The sequence below is a fragment of the Equus asinus genome, chromosome 5, assembly GCF_041296235.1.
Source record: "Equus asinus isolate D_3611 breed Donkey chromosome 5, EquAss-T2T_v2, whole genome shotgun sequence".
Classification (NCBI taxonomy): Eukaryota; Metazoa; Chordata; class Mammalia; order Perissodactyla; family Equidae; genus Equus; species Equus asinus.
The window spans coordinates 74,972,819-74,997,745 of record NC_091794.1 but is presented as its reverse complement, the minus strand read 5'-3'; the positions used below and the strand labels follow the sequence as shown (position 1 = coordinate 74,997,745).

At 46.0% G+C, this 24,927-nt stretch overlaps 2 protein-coding genes across 9 annotated transcripts in view; both read right to left on the bottom strand.

Moving 5' to 3' along the window:
• Positions 1–11,031, bottom strand: part of BEND5 (BEN domain containing 5) — a 47,733-nt gene extending 36,702 nt beyond the window's left edge. The window contains exon 1 of one of the 5 annotated variants that reach the window (XM_044770756.2): positions 10,608–11,031. Coding sequence is in view for 2 of the 5 variants with exons in the window: in XM_044770752.2 (XP_044626687.1) it covers positions 10,608–10,833 (226 nt within the window). In the remaining 3 variants the exon portion in view is untranslated. Of the gene's footprint in view, positions 1–6,010; positions 6,347–10,607 lie in introns of those variants that run through there. The other 4 variants (XM_044770755.2, XM_044770752.2, XM_044770757.2 and 1 more) reach the window with 4 other exon arrangements.
• Positions 1–24,927, bottom strand: part of AGBL4 (AGBL carboxypeptidase 4) — a 1,219,476-nt gene that overhangs the window by 239,020 nt on the left and 955,529 nt on the right. The window lies entirely within an intron of this gene.

Genomic DNA, 24,927 nt, shown 5'->3' with positions numbered 1-24,927 from the left:
CTAAAGCTCCCTGGATGGGAAGGTGCAGAGCCAGGATTTGATCTAGGCTTCTCTGCCTCCCAAGCCTATGCTCTGTTCTCTCTCAACACATGCCTGGAACGTGGCAGAGCCAGAACAGGCGCTGAATGAATGGACGATGGCTACAGATAAGGACATCCAAATTCCCAGCCTGAAGTTCAAAGCAGAAGACCACTTTCCTTCTGCTCTCCTGCCAGACCCCTCTGTCCTCAGGAAGTCCCGAGAAAGCAGTAACCATCTCCAGGCACAACAGAAACAGGCTGCAGCCAGGCCTCAGGGCTTGAATGGGTTCTTTGAAAAGGCAGGCTGAGCGGTCTGTACAGGAAGGTCTGAAGTGGCAGGGGTGAGTTGCAGAAAGGAGCAGAAGTGAGAGTTCCTCCAACCACACACCTCCTGACCTGGATCCTGGCCACCTTGATGCTTGGCCAGGGGGATACTGAGGCTCCCCTGAGAGCTCTACCTCCTGACTCCTTCCTATCGCTCATCAGTCTCCTCCCTGACCTGTGCTCCCTGATGCAGTCTCAGGAAGATCTGAGGCCTCCACTCATCCTTTTCTGCAGTCAGTGCACATTTACTGAGCCCCTGTTCTGGGTTGAGCACTATGCTAGGGGGTCCTCGTCTTTTGGACACTTACAACCCAGCATGTGCCAAGAACCCCAACCAGAATGCAACATTTGACTTCCTGAGGGACACTGGCTCACACAGAGCAAACCTCTGGTCTCCAGGCCTTTCTAACCCTAATCCTGAGTTGAAGGTGACACCTCACATCCATATCTAGTCCATAGAAGATTAATGAATGCTCAGTGTGATCACATAAAGTGGAAGAAATGGTTGGGAGGAGGTCCAGGATCTGATAAAAACAGCCCAGGCGTTTGAATCAGGTGGTCCTGGTTGAGAATTCTGGTTCCACTACACACTAACTGTGGGAACTTGGGCAAGCCGCTTAACCTGTGCGGGTGTCAGTCTCGTTACCTGTAAAATGGCGATGATAAACTGTTTTCCAGAAGACAGTGCATGTAAGGCATCAAGTGCAGTGCCTTTCTCATCACAGATGTTCGATGAATAGCAGCTGTGAGGCTGCCCTTGTGTGTTATATGCTTGGTTTTATCCCATGGCAAAGAGAACCACTGCAGGTATCCAACACGGACTGAGACATGACGAAAGAGATGTTTTAGGAAGATTAATGTGGCAGTGGCAAGCAAGATGGATGAGGAGTGAGGAGGAGACTGAACAGAGGGTGACAAGAAGCCATGAGTCTTAGCTGGTCACATTAATGAAGGTGAACAGTGGTGTGGATCATCTAAGACAGCAAATAACTTCATGCGGCATTTTAACGGGGCTTTGGCATACGCCTCTGGCTTTGAATTCCAGGAAACCACAGAAGAAACTAGCAGTGGACTCAGAAGGATGAGGGAAACTCCCTAGTCAGCCTGCCTTTGCTCCAAGCTTAAGACTAAATAGTCGGTTTAGTGTAAACAGAAATAAACGTGTAGCCTCTGAAGGGACAACCTTCAGTGTTTCTGACCTCTTGATTCTTCTGTTTCCAGGGCACAGAAAACCACCCAGGCTTTGGGCATCACCTGTCGCCTCCTCCTTTCCAGCTACTATGATGTCAGCTAATTGTATTCATCCATCCAACGAATCTTGAGGAAGCACCTACCATGTGCCATGCCCTGTGCCAAATTCTTTACTACCATCCACTGTATTTAATCCCCACAATTATTCTATTGAAGCAGAAATTGAGGCTCAGAAAAGTGAGGCGGCTTAACTAAGACATACAGCTATTGAATAGCTTTTGAATTGAATTGAAGCAGAATTTGAATTGAATTGAAGCAGAATTTCAAATCAAGTCTGCATCACACTCAGGCTCTATTCCTATCACCTAATTATCCTATAGGAACCAGAGAAAAATTACCAAGTTGCTACAACTTCCTCAAGTGAAATAAAAGGCACATATAACATAGTGAGTGTATCAATATAACTTTTGAAGTACCTGCCTTTTTCCTAAGATCCTGCCAATATCCTAGGACAATGCTGTCATAAATTCCCAAGCTGAAGTAAGCACTATACAAATATGATGTGATGCCAAACTCCTGAACTACAGGCGTATCAAGGCCACCGAGTTCTAAACAGTCTCCAAAATAGAGTCCCTATTCAAAGCCATAAAATATAGTAAAAGCTGCTCTTCAAAAATATGGAAGGACTTGGTATTTGTTATTAACCTGAGAGGGAGAAACATCCCATTAACGGCAATAAGTAGATGGTACGTTAGCCACCAGGCAGGCGGACAGGAAACCCAGCGCACAGCTGGCCTCACCAGTGCAGAAAACCCTGCAGAATTTGTAGTCTACAGTTAATAGGACAGGCGCTGTCTTCACCCCCATTTTACACATAATCACGCGGGTAACTAAAAAGATCCAAAGCCAGAGAGTTTAATTTTGTGTGGGTTTGTTAGCTAAGGATGAAATTCTGAAAGGCTAAACATGAAACGTTTTACAAAGGTCTTGTCTTGTTTTAAAAATATCTATATGCAAGTTTTAAAGTTTTCATCTGCACAAAAATCCTGTAAAGTCTTATGTTTGCAATAAAAACAGACATGCCACAGAAAAGACAGGCACATCGCATTCTCTGGCCTATGGTGCTTATTTTTATAAAATCCAAGGCAGACAAAATTCTCAAGTTTCAAGGACTGTATCCAGCCAAGACAACAAAAAGAACAATGTCCTGCCGTGGTGTGGCAGAAGGAAACCAGGAGACGCTGCATAGAGGCCTGGCTCTGTAACTAACTGGCTGGGTGACCTGTCACTTCCTCTGTCTTCTTTTCTGTAAATCATGGCAACTAGACAAGAAGACCTCAACAGCTCCTTCCAGCGGTGTGACCGCTGGCCAGCCACAGGGACTTCCAGGTCTCTCTCTTCTGTGCAGTGCAGGGTGAGAGTAGATGCTTGAATTCTTCCTGCTGGGCCGTCCAAACAGGGAGAGGAGGAAGTGCTGAGCAGGTTTCAGTCGGTCTCCCAGCGCTCATGCCCACCGTCTCAATGGCGTTGGCACACGGCTGGGGCACAGACAAAACTAGGAACCTCATGCTGCTGGCTCATTTGTCTAGCTACCCTCACATGCTTCACCAGGTTTTGCCAGGGTAATAAGTGGCCCCCATAGAGGGTCACAGAGGGGCAAAACACGGGGGAAAATGGTAAGCCTTTCATGCTTAAGCCAAGTCCCAGGAGGATTTAAAACACACAAGAGTTAAATTTTAAACTTGTCTGCTCCTTCATGTACCTGCTCCTCTAAATCACTCCTTCCACAAAGGGTGGTATCCATGACTAAGCAAGCTGTTCTCTCAGCAACTCTTACCGCCATAGTCTTTAACAGCTGCCTATATTTAATGAGCACCTACTATGTGCCAGACACTTTTCTCTACTACCTTGCTAAATAACATAGTGGGCAAGTAGCTGATTATGATCTCTGTGTTACACATGAGCACCTAAACCTCAGAGGAGTGAAGTAATCTCCCTAAGGTAACACAACTGGAAAGTAGCAGAGTCACGATTTGAACCCAGACTCTCTGACTTCAAAGCCCCTTCTTTCAGCTAACACTTCCCCCTCGATACTTAAGGAAGTGACCTGGAGGTCATCTAACCAAATTCCCCCATAGGGCAGGATTCCATTCCAGCATATCCCTGACCTTCTTACCACCTCTGGTGACAGGAGCTCATCATCATGCTGGAAGCTCTCTCCACCGCTCATCTGCTCCCTCTGCTATTGTTACATTGCTCCCACCAACCCCTCTAAATTCTGCTCTCTGGATACACCTCTGCTGTCTGGACCCTTTCAGAACAGGTCTGATCCTTTCTCCACTGGGACAAAACTCAGACAGTGAAAACCACCAAAATATCATCCCATGCAAATCTTTTCTTCTCTTGCTGATATATTTAGCTGTCCTATCCTACATCTTACCAATGAGCTCAGAGGAAAATGCAGCTGTCGAGTAGTTAAAAGAAGCCTAGATCTGGGATCCAAAGACCTCGGGACAGTGATCTCTCCTGGTTATCACTGGATTCTCAGTCCATCTCTGGCTGCTTCTTCCCAGTCACCTCTTTTGGGCTCTTCTTCTTCAGTTGTGCCCTTAAAAGCTGGTGTTCTGAAGAGTTCTGCCCTGCAAGATCCTCTTACTCTGTACCCTCTCCTGCTGTGACGTCACCCCTCCTGTGGCTAACGACTTCCACATTGGGATCTTCAGCCCAATTTCACACTGTTCTCCTGAACCTTGGGCCACATGCCTAAGTGCTCTCCTGGCATATCTGCCCAGATGTCCCATGGGCCCCTAAGATTCAACATATCTCCAACTAAACTCATCAGCTCTCCTTCCAACCAACTACTCTTCTAGTGCTCTCCAAGGAGGGTGGGGAGTCCAGATCACCACACTATCATCACAAACATCACCACAACCAGTCCATTCCAGATCCCATGGATTCTCCTTCCTTAACCCATCTCAGATCCATCACGATCCCACCTTGGTTTAGGTACCATACTCTTTGACTGAACTGTCTCATACTTCTCCACAAGTCTTGTCTATGTGGGAAACCTTAGCCCACTGCCTGACACCTACAGCACCCACTGAACAACTGTTTGAACAGCTCTCTCCTCCCAGGTATAACCAGAAGCCCTATCTCACCAAGGGTATAGGCAGAGTACGTGGAAATTCCTAGCACTGAATTTGGAACCTGGAACCTGGTGAGTACTTAATAAATATTTAATAAATTAGTCTCTAAAGACAAAAAGTAATGCCTATTCCTCCTCATGCATTTTCCTCCAGCATAAGGCTGACCACCTAGTATAACTTCATACCTGGCAAACTTAAACGAAGCAGAGAAAACCTCTCCAGGGTATATATGCTTTTCTGGTAAGCATTTGCAGTTGAAGACTACACCTATCCCTCTTTGAGGAGCTTACAAGACAAAGCAGGTAGGCACAGTGGAAAGAGAATTAAACTTGGAGTCAAAGATCTAAGTTTGAATTCCACTTTACTGGTGTGTTTCGGGTTTTTTTTTAAGATTTTTTTTTTAATTTTTTTTCCTTTTTCTCCCCAAAGCCCCCCGGTACATAGTTGTATATTCTTCGTTGTGGGTCCTTCTAGTTGTGGCATGTGGGATGCTGCCTCAGCGTGGTCTGACGAGCAGTGCCATGTCCGCGCCCAGGATTCGAACCGACGAAACACTGGGCCGCCTGCAGCAGAGCGCGCGAACTTAACCACTCGGCCACGGGGCCAGCCCCTTTACTGGTGTGTTTTTAAAATAAAAATTAGTGTTTTCTTGAATAACAAAACACCACACAAAAGAGCTAGACCTCAGCTCACCTGGGGCTCTGTCTTCCATCATCCTGTGAAGTACTCTGTAGCACATACTATCTAGTTGTAATAAATATGTGGTTCTTGAAAAAGACAAATCACATCAGATTGAACCTTCAATGGTTAACATTTCGGTGGAATCTGCAACAGATGACAGCAGGCAAGTTCCAATCTTTGCTCCAATGTATATCAGCAGAACATGTCAAAACCTAAATTAAAAGTTTTCACTTGCTTTTTTTAAAAAAATAAATCATCTTGTTGGCAGTCTCCCACTGATGACATGCAACAATCTTTGCATATGAAATTGGTTAGTCCCCTGCTTTGCTGCTAACTTTGTAGAAGTTCCAAAGCATTTCTGGAGCAAGTGATCTATTTGGACCGACAATGCCAAGCTGGGACCTGAGCCCTGAATGAGCTAAAATTACCAAAGCAAGAAGAACGTGGCTTTGGAAGCTATTTCCCCCCAAGTGTGGGGTTTTTTTCTAGTCAAGGGAGTGATAAAGAATGTTGACTTTTTCCAGATGAACAAAGTTGAATGAAACCTCAAAATCCCACTGCAGGTTTCTGTTCTGAAAAACAAGTTGCTGCTACAGAGGTTACCGTCCTCCCCAACTTCCTCTCCCCAAGCATAAAAAATGCACCTACCTTCCCAAAGGTCATGAGTTCAACAAGGGGTGAGACTGGTGTGGACTACATGCTGGGCACTGCAGTTGCAGAAACAAGGCAGGCAGGCCCCTGTCCTGGAGGAGTTCAGCATCCAGGAGGAAGACAGGCCCATTCACTAACCCAAACAAGACGCAAAATACTAAGCTCCACAAGCAGGCAACAAGCCAAGTGAAAGGAGAGCTGTACAGAGGGAGAGTCTCCCTTGGGGGCAGAGGGGGAAGAGAGAATGCCCCTGAGGCAGGTGCTCCCAGTGTATTCTATCTACTCCTCTAGCACAGCCCTCAGCTCACCGGACCACAAACATGTCACATGTCTGCCTTCCCCACTGGAAGGTGAGCTCCATGGGCAGAGGCCCCGGGACTGACAATAATTAATCCATCGTGGTTTGCTCAAAGGATTGCCTGAGGCTGTGCTCTCAAGATGGCACGAAATGCCACAGGTCTTAGGCGGAAGCTAGAGAAGTAACGTGGGGCTGGAGCTGCTATGAATGCCAGGCTAAGAAGCTCAAGTTTTATTCAGTAGGCAACAGGGAGCTACGGCAGGTTCTAAGGAGAGCAGTGAATTGACTAAGACTATGTTTTAGAAAGTTATTCTGACAGCAATTTGGAAAATCACTTGGAGACAAGGTGACCAGTGAGAAAGCTGTGCGCTGGTTTAGATGAGTAAAAGCTGGTGCAGGCCTGAATTCAGGCAACGGTAGTGGAGCTGCAAGGGAAAGACTCAGAGGATAAACTGCGAAGTCCACCTAGAATTGGTCCTTTCCCTGTGCCTCCAGTGCCCGGCTTCCACCTCCACTTAGCACTTATGTCAGGCCCCAAGACTACACACTCCCTGAGGAAGACGCCCATTTCTTCTTCATCACTCTGCCCCCGACAGAAACCCTATACATCAGGAACTGAAAAGTGAACTCTTGTCACCCCTGGGTCATGCTGTCATTTCAGTCCCAGTCCCTCAGATGGGTTGGTGCATTGGTACATTCACTTATCATAGTGCAGTAAGGGGACATTTGACAACGAAAGGAATTTAGCACACCCAAATAATAATACCATGGCATAGGTGCCTGGTATTAGCTGGAACAACATAAAATTTTAAGACTCTGAGCCTAGAGAAACCAGTTTTGACCCCGTAAAAACACAAAATTCAATCTCATGAGCCCCAGTAGCATGCTGGATAGCAGTTAGATAATGGTGAGCTCTCCAAATGGGTAGCTCTCACTTTCACAATCTGTTTGGCAAATAAAAAAGTGAATAAGGAGAGACCACAGTCCAAACATAAGCCAAGTCTTGATTTATGTGGACCCTCCAGGGAGGATGGGAGCTCCTTCAAGAAGATTTCCTCAGGACAGTGACAACTGGAGGGGGGAGGGCAAGGTGTGTGTGCTCTGTAGGAGGGAGGCTGGTAAGAGAGGAAGAGGGAGAGCAGAATGGGTTGGAAAACTCAGAAACTGAAACTGTCCTCTGGCTCGAAAACTTGCCTGGAGCTGTCAGTTTCATGGACAGTTCTTCCATTTCCTTTCATTCCCTCCAGGCACGCGATGTGGCTGATGGGAACATCAGCTATTTACAAAGGAGATTGCCAAGCAGGGGCTCGGCTCTGGAAGGCCTTTGTTCCAAGCCAGGCTTTGCCATTTATTAGCTGTGTGTCTGCAGGCAAGTCTCTGAGCCTCAGTGTCCTCATCTATAAAATGGAAATAATAACAATAGCAATCCCTACCAACAGGGTCACAGGGAGTACTAACAGAGGTAATGCACAGGCACATAGTAATAAATAAAGATCAATAAAGCGGATTTGCTTTTTTCTTGAACTGAAATTGCAATTCCGTGAGAAGAGAGCCATACACTAGGATGTGACACACACTGAAACCATGGTGTCAACCACCACGGGCTGGAAAAATACAAAGCCCCACAGCAGCTGGCTTTGACGTTTCCTCTACAAAAAGAGGGACACTTGGAGAAGCTCTGGGTTGGCCTGGGCAAATACTCAGCAGAGTAACACACTTCTCACCAAATGCCATAAAGTGGCTCTGAAACTACCTCTGAAACCATGCTGTTGGTGCCAAAGAGGGATTAATGACTCACGGCTAATTCACAAACATTCAAGCCATCTCTGCCTCCCCCCTGAGGGCCACCTCCTCACATCGATGCCACGACACTGTGGTATTTACATCCAGGGTGAGCTCTTTAAGATGAAGTCACCGCGGGCCATTCTCAGAGCTACCACATTCAAGTCAAGATGGGGTTTCAAGAGACACAGGAGAGTTTCTCCAGGATAAATGAATTCCCAAACCCACCCTGGCCCTTCCAATCAGGTCTGCAGCCAGGGCAGCGGCTCCAATTTAAAAATTAACCAGCTGATTGGAATTCAAAATATGGTCTAGCCAACCTCAAGTTGTTTCTTTTTCTCCCTTTATCCTCCCAAGAGAAAAACTGAAGAGAGGTGGGGGAAAGCGCTTTTCAACTCACTTCGCTCAAACTGGCGCCATGCTTCTCTGGAGCTGCTCTGCCAATTTCCAGATGTTGCCCAGGGTTTTTTTTGTTTTTAATAACCCCAGAGATTTATCAACATTCCAATGTGGAGGAAGAATAGTCTACAGATTCAAGATTCATGGTCCTCAGACCAACAACTTCATGTGTCTTAATTATGAGGACTTTCATCGATTTTTAAAATTGGAATCGGTGGGGGCTGCCATCTGCCTGAGCAGCCTCTCTGTGGCGCTGGAAGAGCCAAGCACAGTGTTCACGTTTGCTGAATAAATAAATGGATGAAGGAACAATCTCTAAAAGAGGAAAACAGCCCTTACACACTAAGACACCTCCATACCACTGACTCCTTCTGACACACATCCCTTTCCCTCTCCTAAGGCCTTTCCAATCTGGGAGTACAATACGATCTTCAAGAAGCACGCTTGCTTTCCTTCTAGCCAAAGGGAAGCAAAGGTTACAGCCTAGTTCTGACCGCCTCAGGTCTACAGCCTTGGTGAATAAAGTCCTAATCCCTTCCCTCAGGTAATTAAAAACAGGAAATGAACAAAATAAAACCTAATCAGCGACAAAGGCTTCCCTTTTCTCCATACTTCCCCTCATTCTGTTCTGGCTCCAGGTGTCTCCAGGTGTTTCGAGTGGGTCTACACCCCTGTGCCCCAGGGTTTGTCAGGGAGGAGGTGAGGATAAAGTCTGTCAAAAAGGGCCCCCGGTGCTCAGGAGTTGCCAGTTCTCCTTCTACTCCTCACCTCCTGCAAACTCACTTTCCAGAGGCAACAAGAGGTGGAGGAAAACAACTAGTCATGAGCCCAAGCTCTAATCTACTGCTATTTTGCCATGGGACCCTAGGCAAGTCACTTCTCTGTTTCATGCCACAGTTTCCATTTCTACCGAATTTAAATATGATACATGCATGCTGGATTCATCTTTTAGGCTAAATGTGAGAAAGCAAAGGAAGTTGGAAAAAACAGCAACGATCTCAAAACTACAGAATACTAGCAACATCTTCATTCAGTTGCTAACCCCTGGTCTTCCTTCCAAGTGGAGGGCAGGGTGGCTTATGTCTCTGCCGACTCTAAGGCACACCCTCCTTACCAGCAGCAGCTCAAAGGCTGCTCCCCAAAACGGAAGTGATACTCTCCTCTTCCCCTCATGCCTGTACCCAAGCCTCCTAGAACTAGCTGGGAAAGTGGGTCCACTGCTTCTTTACAAAGGAAAAGATGCCCCAGGATGGCAGAAAGAATTCGGTATAGGAGGCTGAAGCGCTAGTTTCTTGTCCTATCACCAACTGAACCTCAATATCCTCACCTGTCAGATGGGAATGAGACCACCTGCCCTGCTCATCTCCCAGGGTCCTGGGAGAGCAGGGATGGGAGGTCTGGTCTTACCTTGACCTAGAAACTCTTTCCTGGCACCCAGCTCTCACTCAGGGAGCCTTCTGAGAGAGTCAAAAGAGATGTAGAGGCTAAGGGATGCTGAGGGCCACTACTTCCTCACCTCTGCCACCTGGCCAGGGAGGGGCAGAAGAGAGTGGTGCCCAGTGTTCAAGGCCTCCTCATCCTGTCCAATGATGGCCCAGATGGGACAAGGATGTCATACCTTCTCTCTGTGAAGAGGGACTCCCACCTAGAAGAGTCTGACAATATCTGCCCTGCCTCCTCACTCCCGGGAGGGACCAACGGCCTTAAAGGGAGAGAGACAGACAGATAGAGAAACTTAAGGAGTCAGAAGGAACTGGGAGAGAGGTGAAGAGAAGGTGAGCGACAGAGAAATAAAGGTACAGACAGGCGAGGGGAGAGAGAGAAAGTGAAGGGACCAGGAGAATGAACAGGAGGACAGACAACGAAAAAGGGATGGAGACAGACTGACAGCGCGGGAGTGTCGGGAGGTGGGAAAGACAAAGGGGACTATCTGGCGTTTTTAACTGGTCTGGCCTCTTACAGACACCCTGTTCCCCCAAAGAAGAGCCCAGGGAGCGGAAGGAGGAGGCCGGAGCAAGCAGTGGCTCCCCCGGCACCCTCGCCCGGCGCCCGGCCCCCTCCCGGTCCCGGCGCCGCCCCCCGCCCAGGGCCCCCGTCCCTCCGGCCCCTGCTCACCTGCCAGCGCCAGGATCTGGGCCTTGTGCAGCAGCAGCGCGCCCCAGTCGCGGGGGGCGCGCGGGGGAATCTCGGGCCCGGCGCCCAGCTCCTCCGGGCCCCGGTACACGGCGTACACCTTCTGGTTGTCAAAATCCAGCCGCGAGCGGGGGCTGAAGTCGCGCACGCACGACACGGGCAGCGCGTAGCAGACGTTGTCCTCCAGGAACCGCACAAAGGCGTACATGGTGGGCGCCGGGGGCGGGCCCGCTCGGGCCGGTCAGCCCGCGGGGCGGGCGCCGAGGTGGGAGCCGGCGGGGGGCGCGAGCCGCGCAGCCGGGCCGGGGGGCGGGGGCGGCTCCCCGGGCCCGGGGCTCCCCCCACTGTTATTGTTCCTGAAAGCACCGCTCTGCCAATCGGCTGCTCTCGCCTGGGCGCGGAAAAGAGAGGGAGGGGGGAAAGGGGAGCGGGGGGCGGATGAGGGAGGTTTGGAAGCGCACCGCCACTCGCAAAGTCAGACCCGAGCAATCACAGCCGGAGCGCGATTCGAGTAGGGAGGAGAAAGGGCAAAAAGATTGAATTGCAATAATAATAACAACAATGGCACTGCAGGAAAAAAATGCAGTGAGTAAAAGTCGCGCTGCGGGAAGGATTATATTGCTTCAACAATCCCTCTGCAAAATAAATTGCATTGCAACGCAACTGCATTGCAAAGGAGAGGAGAGAGTGCAAAAGAATGAATGCGGGGCGGGGGACAATCTTGTTTGGATCGTAAGTGTAAACTTGCACTTGCAAGCGAGTAGAATTTTGGAGTGCTTCAAGTAATTTTAGCCACTCCTCTCAGCCCCTTTAGTTCGCTTTATTTATTTATTTATTTATTTTGTAAAACTGCCAGCTCCGGCTGTGGGGAGGGTCAGTCAGCCAGAAACGTTCCCCTAGAGCTGCCCAACTAGTTCTGACCAGAACTGGGGCTTATCTGGGATTTCCAGTTGGACTAGCTGGCTGGGAGTGGTGGAGAGTTTGTCGAGGGCTGCTCTCAGCCAGAGGGAGCAGTGGCACCCCTCCACAGCCTGCCCGTCTCTGAACTGGGACCAGCTGGAATGAAGCAGGGAGTGGAGAAGCGCTCTTCAGGAAGGCAAGGTCAGGGCTAGCTGGGCGTTTCTGAAGCACTTTGAGAGGTTCAGGAATGGGAGTCTGTGGAATAGCAGTCTTTGCTCTGTCCTAATACCACAGGCAGAAGAGAGCCTGGAGGAGCTTGGGTCCCTCCACGCAAGCTGTGAACACCAGCTGAAAGAGGGCTGACTCCTAGGAACCCCATCCCACATTAGAGGGGGTCAGCATCTTCACACTGATGCCTCCGAGATGGCGGGCTTTGGATCAAATGTGCCTACTTACATCCCTACTGCCTAGCCCAGACCTGGCACTTGGTAGGGACTCAGTGAATTTCGGGTGAAAAATAATAAATGAAAATCCACACTCACCCAGCCATCCAATCATTCATTCTTTTCTTCAAGCAACCAATATTCATTGGGCGCGCACTACATGCCTGATTTTGGGCTACGTGCTGGTGAGAGAAGGAGGAGCAAACAGGACGAACACCTGGATGCCTTGCAGTCTTAGTGTATCACAACTTGAGTTTCGGTTTTGGATTCCTGTGCCAAAATTAGGTTACTATATGAATAACACACCTCCCCTGTCCTCAAAACCCTTACAATCCAGTCTGGGAGTGTTAAAAAAAAAGTGTAAGTAAGTAAGTATGCTATAGTGAGAAAAGTGTTCTCATAGAGGAATGCTTAATGGAGGTAGCAGACTGAATTAAATGTTATATTTCTTTAAAGATTCATTTTAATGAACTCGACCTATAAGAAAAAAACAAAATATGTGCACCAAAAGGTTGTTCCTTGGTTGTGGTGGGCGATTTTCTTTTCCTTTGTGTGTATATACATTTGTATTTAATTTAACTATTTTCCACAATAAGCAGGTATTACTTTATAATCAGAAAGCATTAAAGATTACTTTTAAAAAAGCACTGGGCTCACATTTCAGATCAGCTACACTAATAATGAAGTAAATAAGCCAAAACCCCCAAATTATTTCACTATGATTTGGGGAGTACTTTATATAGGTGAACCCCATCAATACACAGCTCCCAGACCCAAATGTACAGGTCAGATCAAGTTCCCTTAAACCAAGCCTCTGGTACATATGCAGCGACAGCCAGACATGACCACAAGTTGTCCTGAGGTAGATGTCCTGAGGTAGATGTAGATGTTGTCCTATGTTGCCTGACACACTTCTGGAAAAAAGAGGAGCCACTCTGAGTTGTTCCAGTAGATTTACCCTCATGATTATGATTTCTTTGGACTGATCTTAAATGAGTTTTTATTTTAAGAATACATTCCTATGGTGGTCAAGGGGAAGTAATGTGTAGCAAGACTTCTGATAATTCACAAGACAGATCATGCAGAGTTGGCCATATGTAACGAAAATCCATGAAGCTCCAAACTATGTTTGCAAAATAACTTCAAGTAGCACTCTGGTCAACCTCCTATCCCATCTAAAGGAAGGTGACCTCAAAATACATTACCAGTCTCATCTCTTACCACCTTCCTGGACACAGAATACTCCAGACACATTAAACTATTTGACATGTCCCAAGACAGCATGTTTTATCAGGTTCCAAGCCTTTGTGCTTGCTCTGCCCTCACCCTGGGAAATTCTTCCTCCCAGAGTGCACAGTGACCTCAACTTTCCCTAAAGACCAGCTCAGATGTCATCTCATTTGCGAAGCCTTCCCCAACCACCCACACTCCTCAAGCACAGGCAGGCTCTTTCTAAGTTGCCCCGGCACCTTTATCTCCCCTCATTGAATGAGCTTTTTGAGGGGGGCACAAAAAGGCTGAGTAAGCTGGGTATGCCAGGTTCCTAGCACAAGGCCTGGGAGTAAATGTTTACAGAACAAATACGTTAAAGAAAGACACAGAGAGCACGAATAGCAAACCTCGCACATGGTTTTTCTGAAAATCTGTCCCTTCTTTTCAGAATTGGAGCTGAATCCCAACTCTGTCTTTCCCATTCCCAGTGACCAAGGGGCAGAACAGTGATTCCATTCCTTGTGAGACAGACACATTCATAAACATATTAAATATCACTGCACCCTCAGGCTCAAACAAATTCCCCACCCAAGTCAGTGTAAATAATTCTCGTAGGGGACAGTTCCATTTCCCAAGAACCCAGAAAGAAGAAAAGAATAAACAATGACGTGGATACCAACAGAGTAAACACAGATGCAAATACATTTTGTCTGTAGGTGCTCAGAACGGATTCTAGAGAAGGAATGGCCAGTACAGATGCTCAGAGAGACACCCTCAGACAACCTAAGGGCAACAGAAAGACACCTGGAGTTTCTGTTTCCTGTATGAATAACACAGTCAGTCTTTGAACATAGCTTCACGAAGAACCCACTGTGTGCCTCCTCCACCTTAGTGAAAACTGAATCAGAGTACCTCTTTGACCCGGAGAGGTAGCCCTGGGCTTTACACATACCAAAAACTCAAGATGTTGACGATTCATTGATCGGCAAGCAAACACAGTTCAAAAGTACAGATTTCAGACTGGAAGAGTTGGTTCAAAAGGTCAAGTCCAACCAAATCATGGTTGAATCCCCTCTTCAATATCCCTGCCAGATGATCATCGAGACACCTTTTATGCAGTTCTACTGTCTGGAAGGTTACTACCACACCTTCACTTTCAGACCCTACTGACTGTTAGAAAGGTCTTCTCTGCTTACACTGAGGCAGAATCTTTCACCTTGTAACTGCCCCACCAGGTTCACCACCAAGAGTCTCCTGTCAGCTCTTCAGATATGGGAAAACTTGGGATCCTGTCTGCCTAGGACCTTGTCTGTCTTCTGCCCAGACATCTTGGCTTCCTTCACCTGCTTGTCCTCATATGACCTGGTTTCAGTGATGATAATGGTGATATCTACTTTTTTTCCAAAGCTTACTATAAACCATCAATGCCAAGCACCACGTATACATGATTGCAGTTAACTTACACCAAACCCTTGAAGTGGGTAGAATTAACCCCATGATAGAGTTGAGAAAATTGAGACTTATAGCAAAGCAGTTTGGCTATAGGAGCCCTGGAAGGCTATGGTCACATTTGCATTTTAGACAGTTTTCTCTAGAAGCAGTGTAGGGGAAGGATTGGAGGGGAGGCCAGGCTGGGGAGTGGGAAGCTTGTGATGAGGCTGACTGTCCTGTGCCTGCCCCTCCCTTAACTCCTTCTTTCTGCAGGCCAAATGTACTTTGCCTCTCATCCAAGTCATTTTAACGGAGCAGAAAATGTACACATCTGGGGCAGTTTTGCAACTGTGTCTCCCTCATGCTTTCCTGTTGAGTTTTGCAGAGCGTTGGGTTAATGTCAAGCTCCTTTGGCTTAGCCAGCCTCAGCATGTTCAGTGGCAGCAGCAAGACTTATGGTTCATATTACTGCGTGGAATTCTCAATGTACTTTGCAAAACTATTTTAAGGAGACCTGGGTTCTGTGAATTTTTAGAGCAATTGGAGCGTGACTTTTCAACCTCTCTGCTAATGATTGACCACATTTTTTCATGATTTTGCCCTTTTTTCCTGTGTTATTTAATTTGAATTTTAAAGTCTCTGCTTTTTAAAAAAATTTTCCCAGAAAAGTAACTTGCTGTGCTGTGAGCTCAGGACCACTGTCTTTATAGGAAGATTCAAGGAAGGAATGTTGATAGTTGGCCAGGAGGGTCTGAACCTCCTGAGAGGCCCATGGTGGGCATTATCCTGAGCTGGGTACTGTCACCCCAAAGCAGGGGCCTCCACCCAGTGCATCCATGTGAACTCCTGATCGTGAAGTCTGATTGAATCTGGTTGTGGGGTTTTGGGCAAGGGAAGAGAGGGGCAGTAGGGACAGGGAAGGAAGGAAAGAGAGGAGTTGCATGTTGAATACAAGCTCAAAGGCCAGCGAACATCTCCTGGAGTTAGAGAGAATGCCATCTTGTCATGTAGGTGACAGCTTGGAGGGCTACAGGTATATGGGCTTTGGAATCAGACCAGGGGCTAAGTCCTGCCTTTGCCACATCTGTGCTGTCACTTTGGGCAAGGCAGTTCACCTCCCTGAGCTCATATTTCTTATCTGTAAAATGAGGCAATTAATGCACGTGTTCTGAAGGTGTGAGAATCAGGGCAAGAGTTCTTTGCCTTCTCTGTGTATCAGGATCACCTGGGGAACTTAAAAAACATCCCACTCCCAGGTCCTAACCCTCAAGATCCTGATTCAATTGCTCTGGGGATGGGGCTCGGGCACTGATTTTTTTTCTGAATTCCTGGATTATTGTAATAGCAGACAAGGTTGAGCACCTCCGAGTTGAAAGATTTTAAGGTAACATGCCAGTCACATAATTGCTCAACAAGTCATAGATATTATTTTCAGGGAAAATATACAAGGCTCTGAAATGTCTATGTAACCTCTCTGAGGCGCAATAATTTCTTCATCTGAAAAATAACATACCAGTGTGAAAAGAGGACAGTTTTGTTATAGTCTTAGGCCCTGGATCCAAACTCTGGCCTAATGAGTAAGGCTGTTCTTACCAGGCTCATAGTATTGAATTATTTTGCCCAATATTACTCAAGTAATAAATGACAAAGCTATAACAAGAAACCAGGTATTTGGGGTCCTGGTTTAACTGGTAACTTAACTTTAAGTGTGTGGCCTTGCACAAGTTTCTTAATGTCTCCAAGCCTCACTTTCTTTATGGGAATATTAATACAGCTTCATAAGGTTGTTACGAGGATTAAATGAGATAATCCATGTAAAATGCCTGACCTAGTGCCTGATACGTAGTGAGTCTTCAATAAATGATAGTTGCTATTATTTTTATTATTATAGTTATCATTATGAGAGCTCTGATTCCCATGCTGAAAGTAGGGTGCCCAATAAATGTTTATTGAATGAAATTGTAATATATATTTATTCTATTATTGTCTGTCTCTGCCACTAGATCGAAGCTCCACTGGAGAAGAGACTTTATCTGTTTTCTTCACTGTTGTATCCTAGCATCTAGGCTGGAACATGGGAGACCCTAAACAAACACTTGTTGAATGAGTGCATGTCAGAAACACAGACCCTAGAGGAGAGAAAAGCCCCCAAAAATAAGGAGGGATGGGGCCAGCCCGGTGGCGCAGTGGTTAAGTGTGCACGTTCTGCTTCGCCAGCCTGTGGTTCGCCGGTTCAGATCCCAGGTGTGGACATGGCACCGCTTGACAAGCCATGCTGTAGGCATCCCACATATAAAAAAGTAGAGGAAGATGGGCACGGATGTGAGCTCAGGGCCAGTCTTCCTCAGCAAAAAGAGGAGGGTTGACAGATGTTAGCTCAGGGCTAATCTTCCTCAAAAAATAAATAAATAAAATAAAAAAATAAAAATAAAAAAAAAGTAAGGAGGGAGAGGTATCTCAAGGGCCTTACTCTGTCTCTCTGAGTCTCACCATCCTCTTGTGGATATCTCTCTGTTTCTGGGCCCCCACCATATCTAGCTCTCACAATCCGGCCCAGAAAACAATAAAAGCCCCTTTTGTAGTCTTCCCCTTGGCACCACTAGACAGGTTGACATTTTCAAAATGTTTTCCTAAAATAAAGAGAGAACAAAATGGAAATAATTACAGAAAAATGCACACAGCAGAAAAATAGTCAAGTTGACAATCACACAGAGTTGACATACACTAATACCAATAATTACATAATAGCATCAGGAATCTCAGTGATATAGTCCACGGGCCTCCTGGGAAACGAGATGTGATTCCATCTCATCCCACAAGGCTAGACTTCCTTCTAACCCTGCTGTTGGTTGAAAGTCATTGACTCCCTAACCCCCTACTCAGCATACTCGCTGTTAGATAACAGGGCAACCTTCCTTCAAGGACCACATGCTGGTTCTCTGGTTACCATCTCTGTTCATCCCAAGCACCCCATGGCTCAGAATGTCTGCCCTTTATGTCTTCATAGGGCCAGAGTGCACCCCACATTCTCATTCACTCTTAAGCTTTTGTTTGATAACTCTGGGCTGCCATTCTGGGTCAGAGACACAAAACGGAATGTTCATTCAGAGGGTTAAGTCATCTCAGAAGCACACAGCAAACAATGAACAACTCTGATTTTCTTAAGAATGTCTCCCAACCACACCACAAATTCAGCACAAAATCAGAGGAAAGGAATGAAAATGGAACTAACAATTATTGACTTCCATGATAGGAACTGTACTGGTTGCTTTACATACTAGCTCCTTTAATCTTTTCAAAACACCCCATGAGGTTGATACTATTATTATCTCCATTTTTCTGATGAGGAAACTAAGACTTAGCGAGGTGACAGAAGTTGTTTATAGTCACATGGAGAAGACCAGACCCTTGGTTTCTTGATCCAAAGTCTGGGTTTCAAGGGCTGTTTTGATATAGGCCTTGCCTTACAGTTTCCTGAGGCAACAAGGAGCTGAACTGACTGTGGGGTTTAATCCTCTCTTCCCTTTTCCTAGATGCTTGAAACCCCAACTAGAAATCTGAGAGAACTAGACCTTATGGGAAAGTCCAATATCTGTCATCCCAAGCATGCCTAACTTGAGTGGCTAATGATTCTGTGAATACTAACAATTTGACTACATTATCTGGGGTTTCTTAAATCATGGCCTCCTTACTCCAGAGACCCTGAATTTTTCAGGAACTCTGAGGTTTCTAACTGCTCAAGCAGATTTCTAGTCTTAGACCCTCTGTTGGTGGCCACGGAGTTGGAACCTGTTGGGAATCACCTGTTAACTGAATGGTCTGGGTGGAGGCTCCTCAGAGCCAGAACAAAAGAGGATCAGAGAGCTCTAGTCAGAGACATCTCTGTAGGACTCCTCACCCCCACCCGCTTCTTACCTGCTATTACTTGGAGTGATAAGAATAAGAATAGGAATAATAGCAGTGAACCTGTGTGGAATGCTTACATCATGCCAGGCTTTACATACATTTCTCAGTAATCCTCAAAACAATCCTGGGTGGTAGGTACTATTAGTATCAACTCATTTTAAAGTTGAGGAAACCAACACATAGGGGTGTTAGGTAACTTGTTCAAGGTCACACAGGAGTAAATGACAGAGCCGGGATTCAAACTCAGGCTACCTGACTCTAGATCCCCAACAATGGACTTCTACCCCAATTCTGGCTCATTCTGGGTCTGACTCTGGGTCAGTGAGAACCATCTGTGCCCTACTAGCTAGGATGGGGAGATAATGGAGCATCCATCTTCAAAGGGTCATATGTTGCTTCTCTAGGAATGTCTAGACTACCTTGATTGGTCCAGGTGAGACCCTGGCAGGCAATATGCTGAAAAACACCCTGGAGTTCATTGATATTTTCATCCTATGTTGTGGTGGGTGAGAGTGTACTAGATTCAATCCACAGTATAAAGAAGTCTTCTTTTATTTACTCAAAAACAGTTTCTTTATTTAGTAGCATAGCAGGGCCACCTATTATGTCAATCAAAAAAAAAGTTCTTGACCTCTAAGTTGTTATATTATGATGAAAAAATGACTCATATATACAATATTCAACACATTTTCTGTTGATAGTTCTTTTTCACATATTCCTTTAGTGCTGGTGGGGGGTGAATTGGAGTGCAGAATATCAAAACCCCACCTCCTCTTCTTGACTATCAGACACACCTTTATTATCATGTAAAAGTAATGGCAAGAATAGAGGAAAAAGAGATAAGCAGTTAAGGGTGAGGCATTTTTTCTAAAACATAAGATGGACAAGAGCAAGACACACGAGGAGATGTGAGACTGGATGAAGTGGCCAGGGAGAAGTCTAACTCAGTTGGTAGGCAGAGTAGAGACCTGGCCAGGACCCTACCGCCACCCTGCTGACGCATCCTGCCACACTACTGAGCCGTCAGATGGTCTCTGATCCCTGAGCTCTGCTTCTGGCTCTGAGACCCATTCTGGAGAGGTAGCATGGCATATAAGAGGCTTTAAGGCAGTATGAAAAGTGTAAAGTACACAGGCTTTCAACTCAGATTTGGGTTCAGTTATTGCTCCATCACTAAGGTACTGTGAGACCTTGGGCAAATATCTGACTCTCAGGTTTTCAACTCTCAAACAGCGTCTTACAAGGTTGTCATGGGGTCTAACAGACTATGCATGTAAAGTGCCTGGCAGGCACAATGCCTCACACACAGTAGGTTCCCAAACCTATCAGTTGTCTTTTTCCTTCTCATCTTCTGAGAGAGTTTCTATTACCTTTTCCTTGCAGAAGGTCACAGGGTAATGACAAGAATGGATCCCCAGGAGCCAGTTATTTTTGGGTGAAGTGTCTTCCCCTCTCTTCCCAAAGACTGGGCACTATTACTGCAGAGATGCCACCCACTATTCCTTCCTGGCCAATGCTGGGGCCATATGCCTTGTTTAAGAAAGCTGAGGCCTTAGTAAGATCTGTACTTTTATCTTATGAAGTTTTGGGACTTAAGCTGAGTTTGGGGTTTTATTGTCTGTTTTTGAAATTGTGTTCAGATTTTGTATATTTAAAACATGCCTTTGGAATTGTGAAACACAGTGTTCTCAATCATAAAAAAAAGATGAATTATGTTATGCTTCTCTGTTCCCATTTCTGGGTTCTTTTTTTGTCTCCTTGTATGAATTTTTCTGTGATGCCCTGCCTTATGTCCTAACTCATCTGGGATACTAGCTCTGAAAATGTGGGAAAGATTCTTAACTTCTGTAAGACTGCCTCACTCGTTCATTCATTCATTTACTAATGACCTATTTGTTGAGGGCTCATTATATACCTGAACCTTTGCTTAGTACTTAGGATACAATAGAGAAGCAGATAGAGTTTTCTAATCTATAAAATGGGAAACTATACTTATCTTTTAGGATTGTTGAGAGGAGTGAATGAGATAACATAGGTAAAAGAGAAGAGGCAAAGAAAAGGACTAAAAGTTATTGCTCCGTACTCTGTCCCTGGTAATGCTAGGTGCTTCCCATGCAATCCTCATAACAACCTTGGAAAGTAATTGTTGTTATCCTTGTTTTACAGACATATCAACTGAGGTGCAGAGAGGGAAAGTGAGGGCCCAAGTCATGCCCTTATTCAAACCTGGTAGGAAGTTCCCACTCTGTTATGTTGCCCCCAGTCATCCCTGGCATACTGCTTGTCACTAGTATGTATGTCCATTCCCATCACCAGCTCCATGCAGAATCTGGGAGGCTGTACTCCTCTTCCTGCTAGCTGATACATCTGATAGCACCAATTGTGGTTTGGATAGAGTAAGGGGTACTTGAAGGGAAAATCCAAATCCTGTCCCCTGCCTCCTTGGGAACAAGATGCAAAGAAAACTCATGCAAGGCAGGAGAGGGGGACATATACATTAAGCTTACAGATTTCAATTTGCTGTTGGAATATGCAAACAGTTATCAATAACTCCAAGTCACCAGGGGAAGGACTCTGTGGTCCTCTGGCAGCCAGACTCATCAGCTTAGGAGTCAGCTGGGAGATAGACTCTTGGCAAGAGGAACATTCTTTTTCCCAAGCCAACTCATCTCTGCTGCTGTGACCTTTAAAGATGAAATGTTCAAAACTCTATCCCTTTGACTCTAGCCACTCCCCAGATGGAGGTAGACCTCAACTGCACAAACAAGGAGGCACATTTTTCCACTTGAGATGCTCCATGTCCAAGGAAGAAGGAGTCCGCCAGGAAATGTTCACTTAGAGCCTGCATACTTTCAACAGGCTGAAAGCAGAGTAGGAAATGAAACCATGGTGCTTACACTTGGCAAGGGGGCTGCAAAACTGCCCTAAGCTAAACAAGCTGGACCTATGTATCTTTTTCTCTTCCATCTCTTTGTTTGGACAGGTCACAGCAAGAACACGTAACAGATTCACCAGCGTAGGAGCCAGATGAGCACTGTCCACATGGTTTTAACTTTTTGAGCAAATCTTTATCTTTGGTATTAAGAAAAGGAAGGACCATGCCAGAGAGCCTTGTTGCCACTGAGAAAACTTGTGAGGGATACCAGAATGAAAAAGACACAAAAGAGGCAAAGCCGAGCTTTGCATGCAAAAAAGGGAAAAAAAAAAAAACTTTTCCTTGGCATAGAGAAATTTCATCCTGAAAGTTCTTTTTTTTCTTTTCTCAGCAATGTAATAAACACCTTAAAATAGAGTTATAAAACGGAAACAGATTCTATAGAAGCAGGAAACCAAGAATAGTGACTTGAGAGAACTTATAGCCCAAACCGCTCATTCTAGAAATGATGAAACTGAGGACAGAAGGACAATGATTTGCCCTAAATCAGAGTCTGTCTTTGGCCAAATCAGTCCTGAAACCCAGCTCCTGGTGGGCCTTTGCTCTGCCCTATTGCCATGCTTTCTCTTGATTATAGGGGAAAGCCTTCAGTAAAAGGGGATCTCATCCACGCCCATGGCATTAGCTTATTTAGTCCTGGAGAAACATATAATTCATCTTTTTCAAGGTTTAGCATCAAGAAGAAGCCTCTCCTAGTTGGAAAGGGGTGGTGAGGGGACACCCTATTCTCTCCTCTTGGGTATCACCTTGCCCTTGAAGTCTCTCTCCAATCCTGCTGCCATTTCTGTGCTGCCCACTCTGCACTACCCTCTATTCCCCCACCCCCATCAAGGGATGCTGTTGATTCTCTAGCACTCTGGCCAAAGCATGAACACAGCCAATTTAGGGGGGTTGCCCTAAGCACAGCTGAGGCAGTCTGGACTCTCAAACAGGCTTGACTGAAACAGAGATGAAAGAAGAGGCAGCAGAATGCAGAGTGATCTGAGCTTTGAAATCAGACAGACCTGAGTGCAGACCTCAGCAAGTCACTTGACTTCTCTGAAGTTTGGTTTCCTTATCTATGGGATAGGGAGACTTACCTCCCCGGTATTTGATACAATTAAATGAGAGAGCTTACAGAAGGCGTGTAGCCCAGATCTTTGCACACACTGAGCACTGGTGAACACAAAGCATAAAGAAAGATCTAATTTAGAAAGGTTTATATTCAATCACTCAAAAAATATTTCCTGGGCCGCCTTCTCTGGCCAGATCCTGTGCTGAGTATTGAGACAGAGACAAACAAGAAATGGTCCTTACCCTGCAGGAAATAATGTTTTCATGGGTGTCATGGGTTGAATTGTGTGCCACCAAAAGCTATGTTGAAGTCCTAACCCCTGGTATCTGTGAATGCGACCTTATTTGGAAATAGGGTCTGTAGATGTAACTAAGTTAGGATGAGGTCATTAGGGTGGGCCCTAATCCAATATGACTGATGTCCTTATAAGAAGAGAAAAATGTCCTGTGAAGATGGAAACACATAGGGATAATGCCATGTAATTACAGAGGAAGAGACTGGAGTGATGCAGCTGTAAGCTAAGGAACATGAAAGGATCCATGACCACCACCAGAAACTAGGAGGAAGCAAAAGAAGGATTCTACCCAGAGCCTCAGAGGGACCATGGCTCTGCTGACTCCTTGATTTTGAACTTTTAGCCTCAAGAAAAGGGAAAGAACAAATTTGGTTGTTGTAAGCCCCCCAGTTTGTGATAGTTTGCTTTGGCAGCCCCAGGACACTAATACAATTGGGGAGACATGCAAGGGAGCAAATGCAATAATTACAACAGAAGAAGTGGAGTAATATTTATCGAGTTCCCTGAACTGAGGCTGTTTCACTTATTCAATTATGTAATCTTGCTTAAGCCAGGAAGGCTTCTTGTGAGGCTCAGTGCTAACGGAGGTATGTGTAAGTGAAGGTAAGTTTGTCTCGGAAATGGACAGCCTGTGTCTGCCTAGGGAAGCCAGGGAAGGCTTCTCAGAGAGGATAGTTGGAGCTGACACCTGAAGGATGGCTAGAAGCTCGGCAGGTATGGGAGGGTAGGGAGGGGAGACACAATCCGTCTAGAGAGCCCAGTGTGTGCAGAAGCAGAGAAGTATGAACCAGTTTTGGAATTTTCAGGAAACTCAAACATTAAAGCACTGCTGGAGCACAGTGCTGATATTTATCTGCCTTCTAGACTCTCTTTTCCACCTGATATCCCACAGGCACCTCCTACTCAAAATGTCCCAAACTGAACTTGACCCTTCTTTCTGCTGCCACCCATGCCTCCTCCAACCTTCTCCTCCTGCCTTCCCTGATCTGGTGAATGGCCCACCACACACCCAGCCAGCCTAGCTAGAGTTCTCAGAGTGCTTGAATACTCAACTCTTGAAAACTGACTCCTTTTCATCTCTGATTTACACAGTCATCTCTGGTTATGATGGCTTCTCACTTGGCACAAGCTCCCAACTCTCCAGCTGTGTCTCTCAGCCATATTCCTTCCAGCCAAGCCTCTCTGCCAGATAATTAATGATCTGTAAACAAATGCTTAATTGCACCAGGGGAGTACATATTTAAAGAAACTTTGTAATAAAGCAAAGGATCCTTTTTGTAACATGAAGAGCATTTCTCTCATAAACTCTTCCCCACCCTCAATTTATCATTTAGTTGGGATTTTCGTTTCACATATTCAATCTAAAACTCTCATACAGCAGGATCCCCAAATCAAAAGAACAGAAACCTGCCCAAGGGACAGAGGGTATTATTGTGAGGTGCAGCCGTGTCAAGTGCTTTCCGAGACACTCTTTTCTTTCTAAGTCCAGCCTCTTTGGCCCTTAGATTCAAGACGTGGGCACTTGCTTGGAGAAAGGAAATTTTGGCTCCTGGCAAGAAGGGGAAGGAAATGTGGATTTATTAAGAATCTAATACATGCCTGGTTCTTTTATGTTCTCTCCTTTTCCTTTACACAATAACCCCATGAACTGTTACCCACTATATAAACGAAAGATAAACACCTTGCCCGCGCTAGTGGCAGCTTGTAAGGGGGAATGACTGATATTGAAGGGGTGCTGGAATTAAATATAATGAGATTATTGTCTCTAAGCACACTCTTTCAAGCTGCTTCAGTTGTCTAGTCAGCCATATTGCTTGTTCACAGTGGATCTGAAGTTCTTAGTCAGAGAGTGTGCCTGGGGCCCAGCCATGCTGACTCCTCAAGAGAAGGGGCACCCTGGGCTTGGTGGGCAAGAAGCCGCAGTGGAAACTTTTCTGTGTGCTGCTGCCCTGGGGCTTTGCCCTCGTGCTGGGAGTCAGTGTTAGGTGCTGCCCTGGGAGGGGCCAATCCAGCCACATAGGCCTTTCAGAGAGGAAGCACCTTGGCTCGGAATTGAAATTGGGCCTCCTCTAGGGAGTTTGAAAAGGTGGTTTTTGTGCAGTTCTTAATGGCCCAGATGTTCCAGA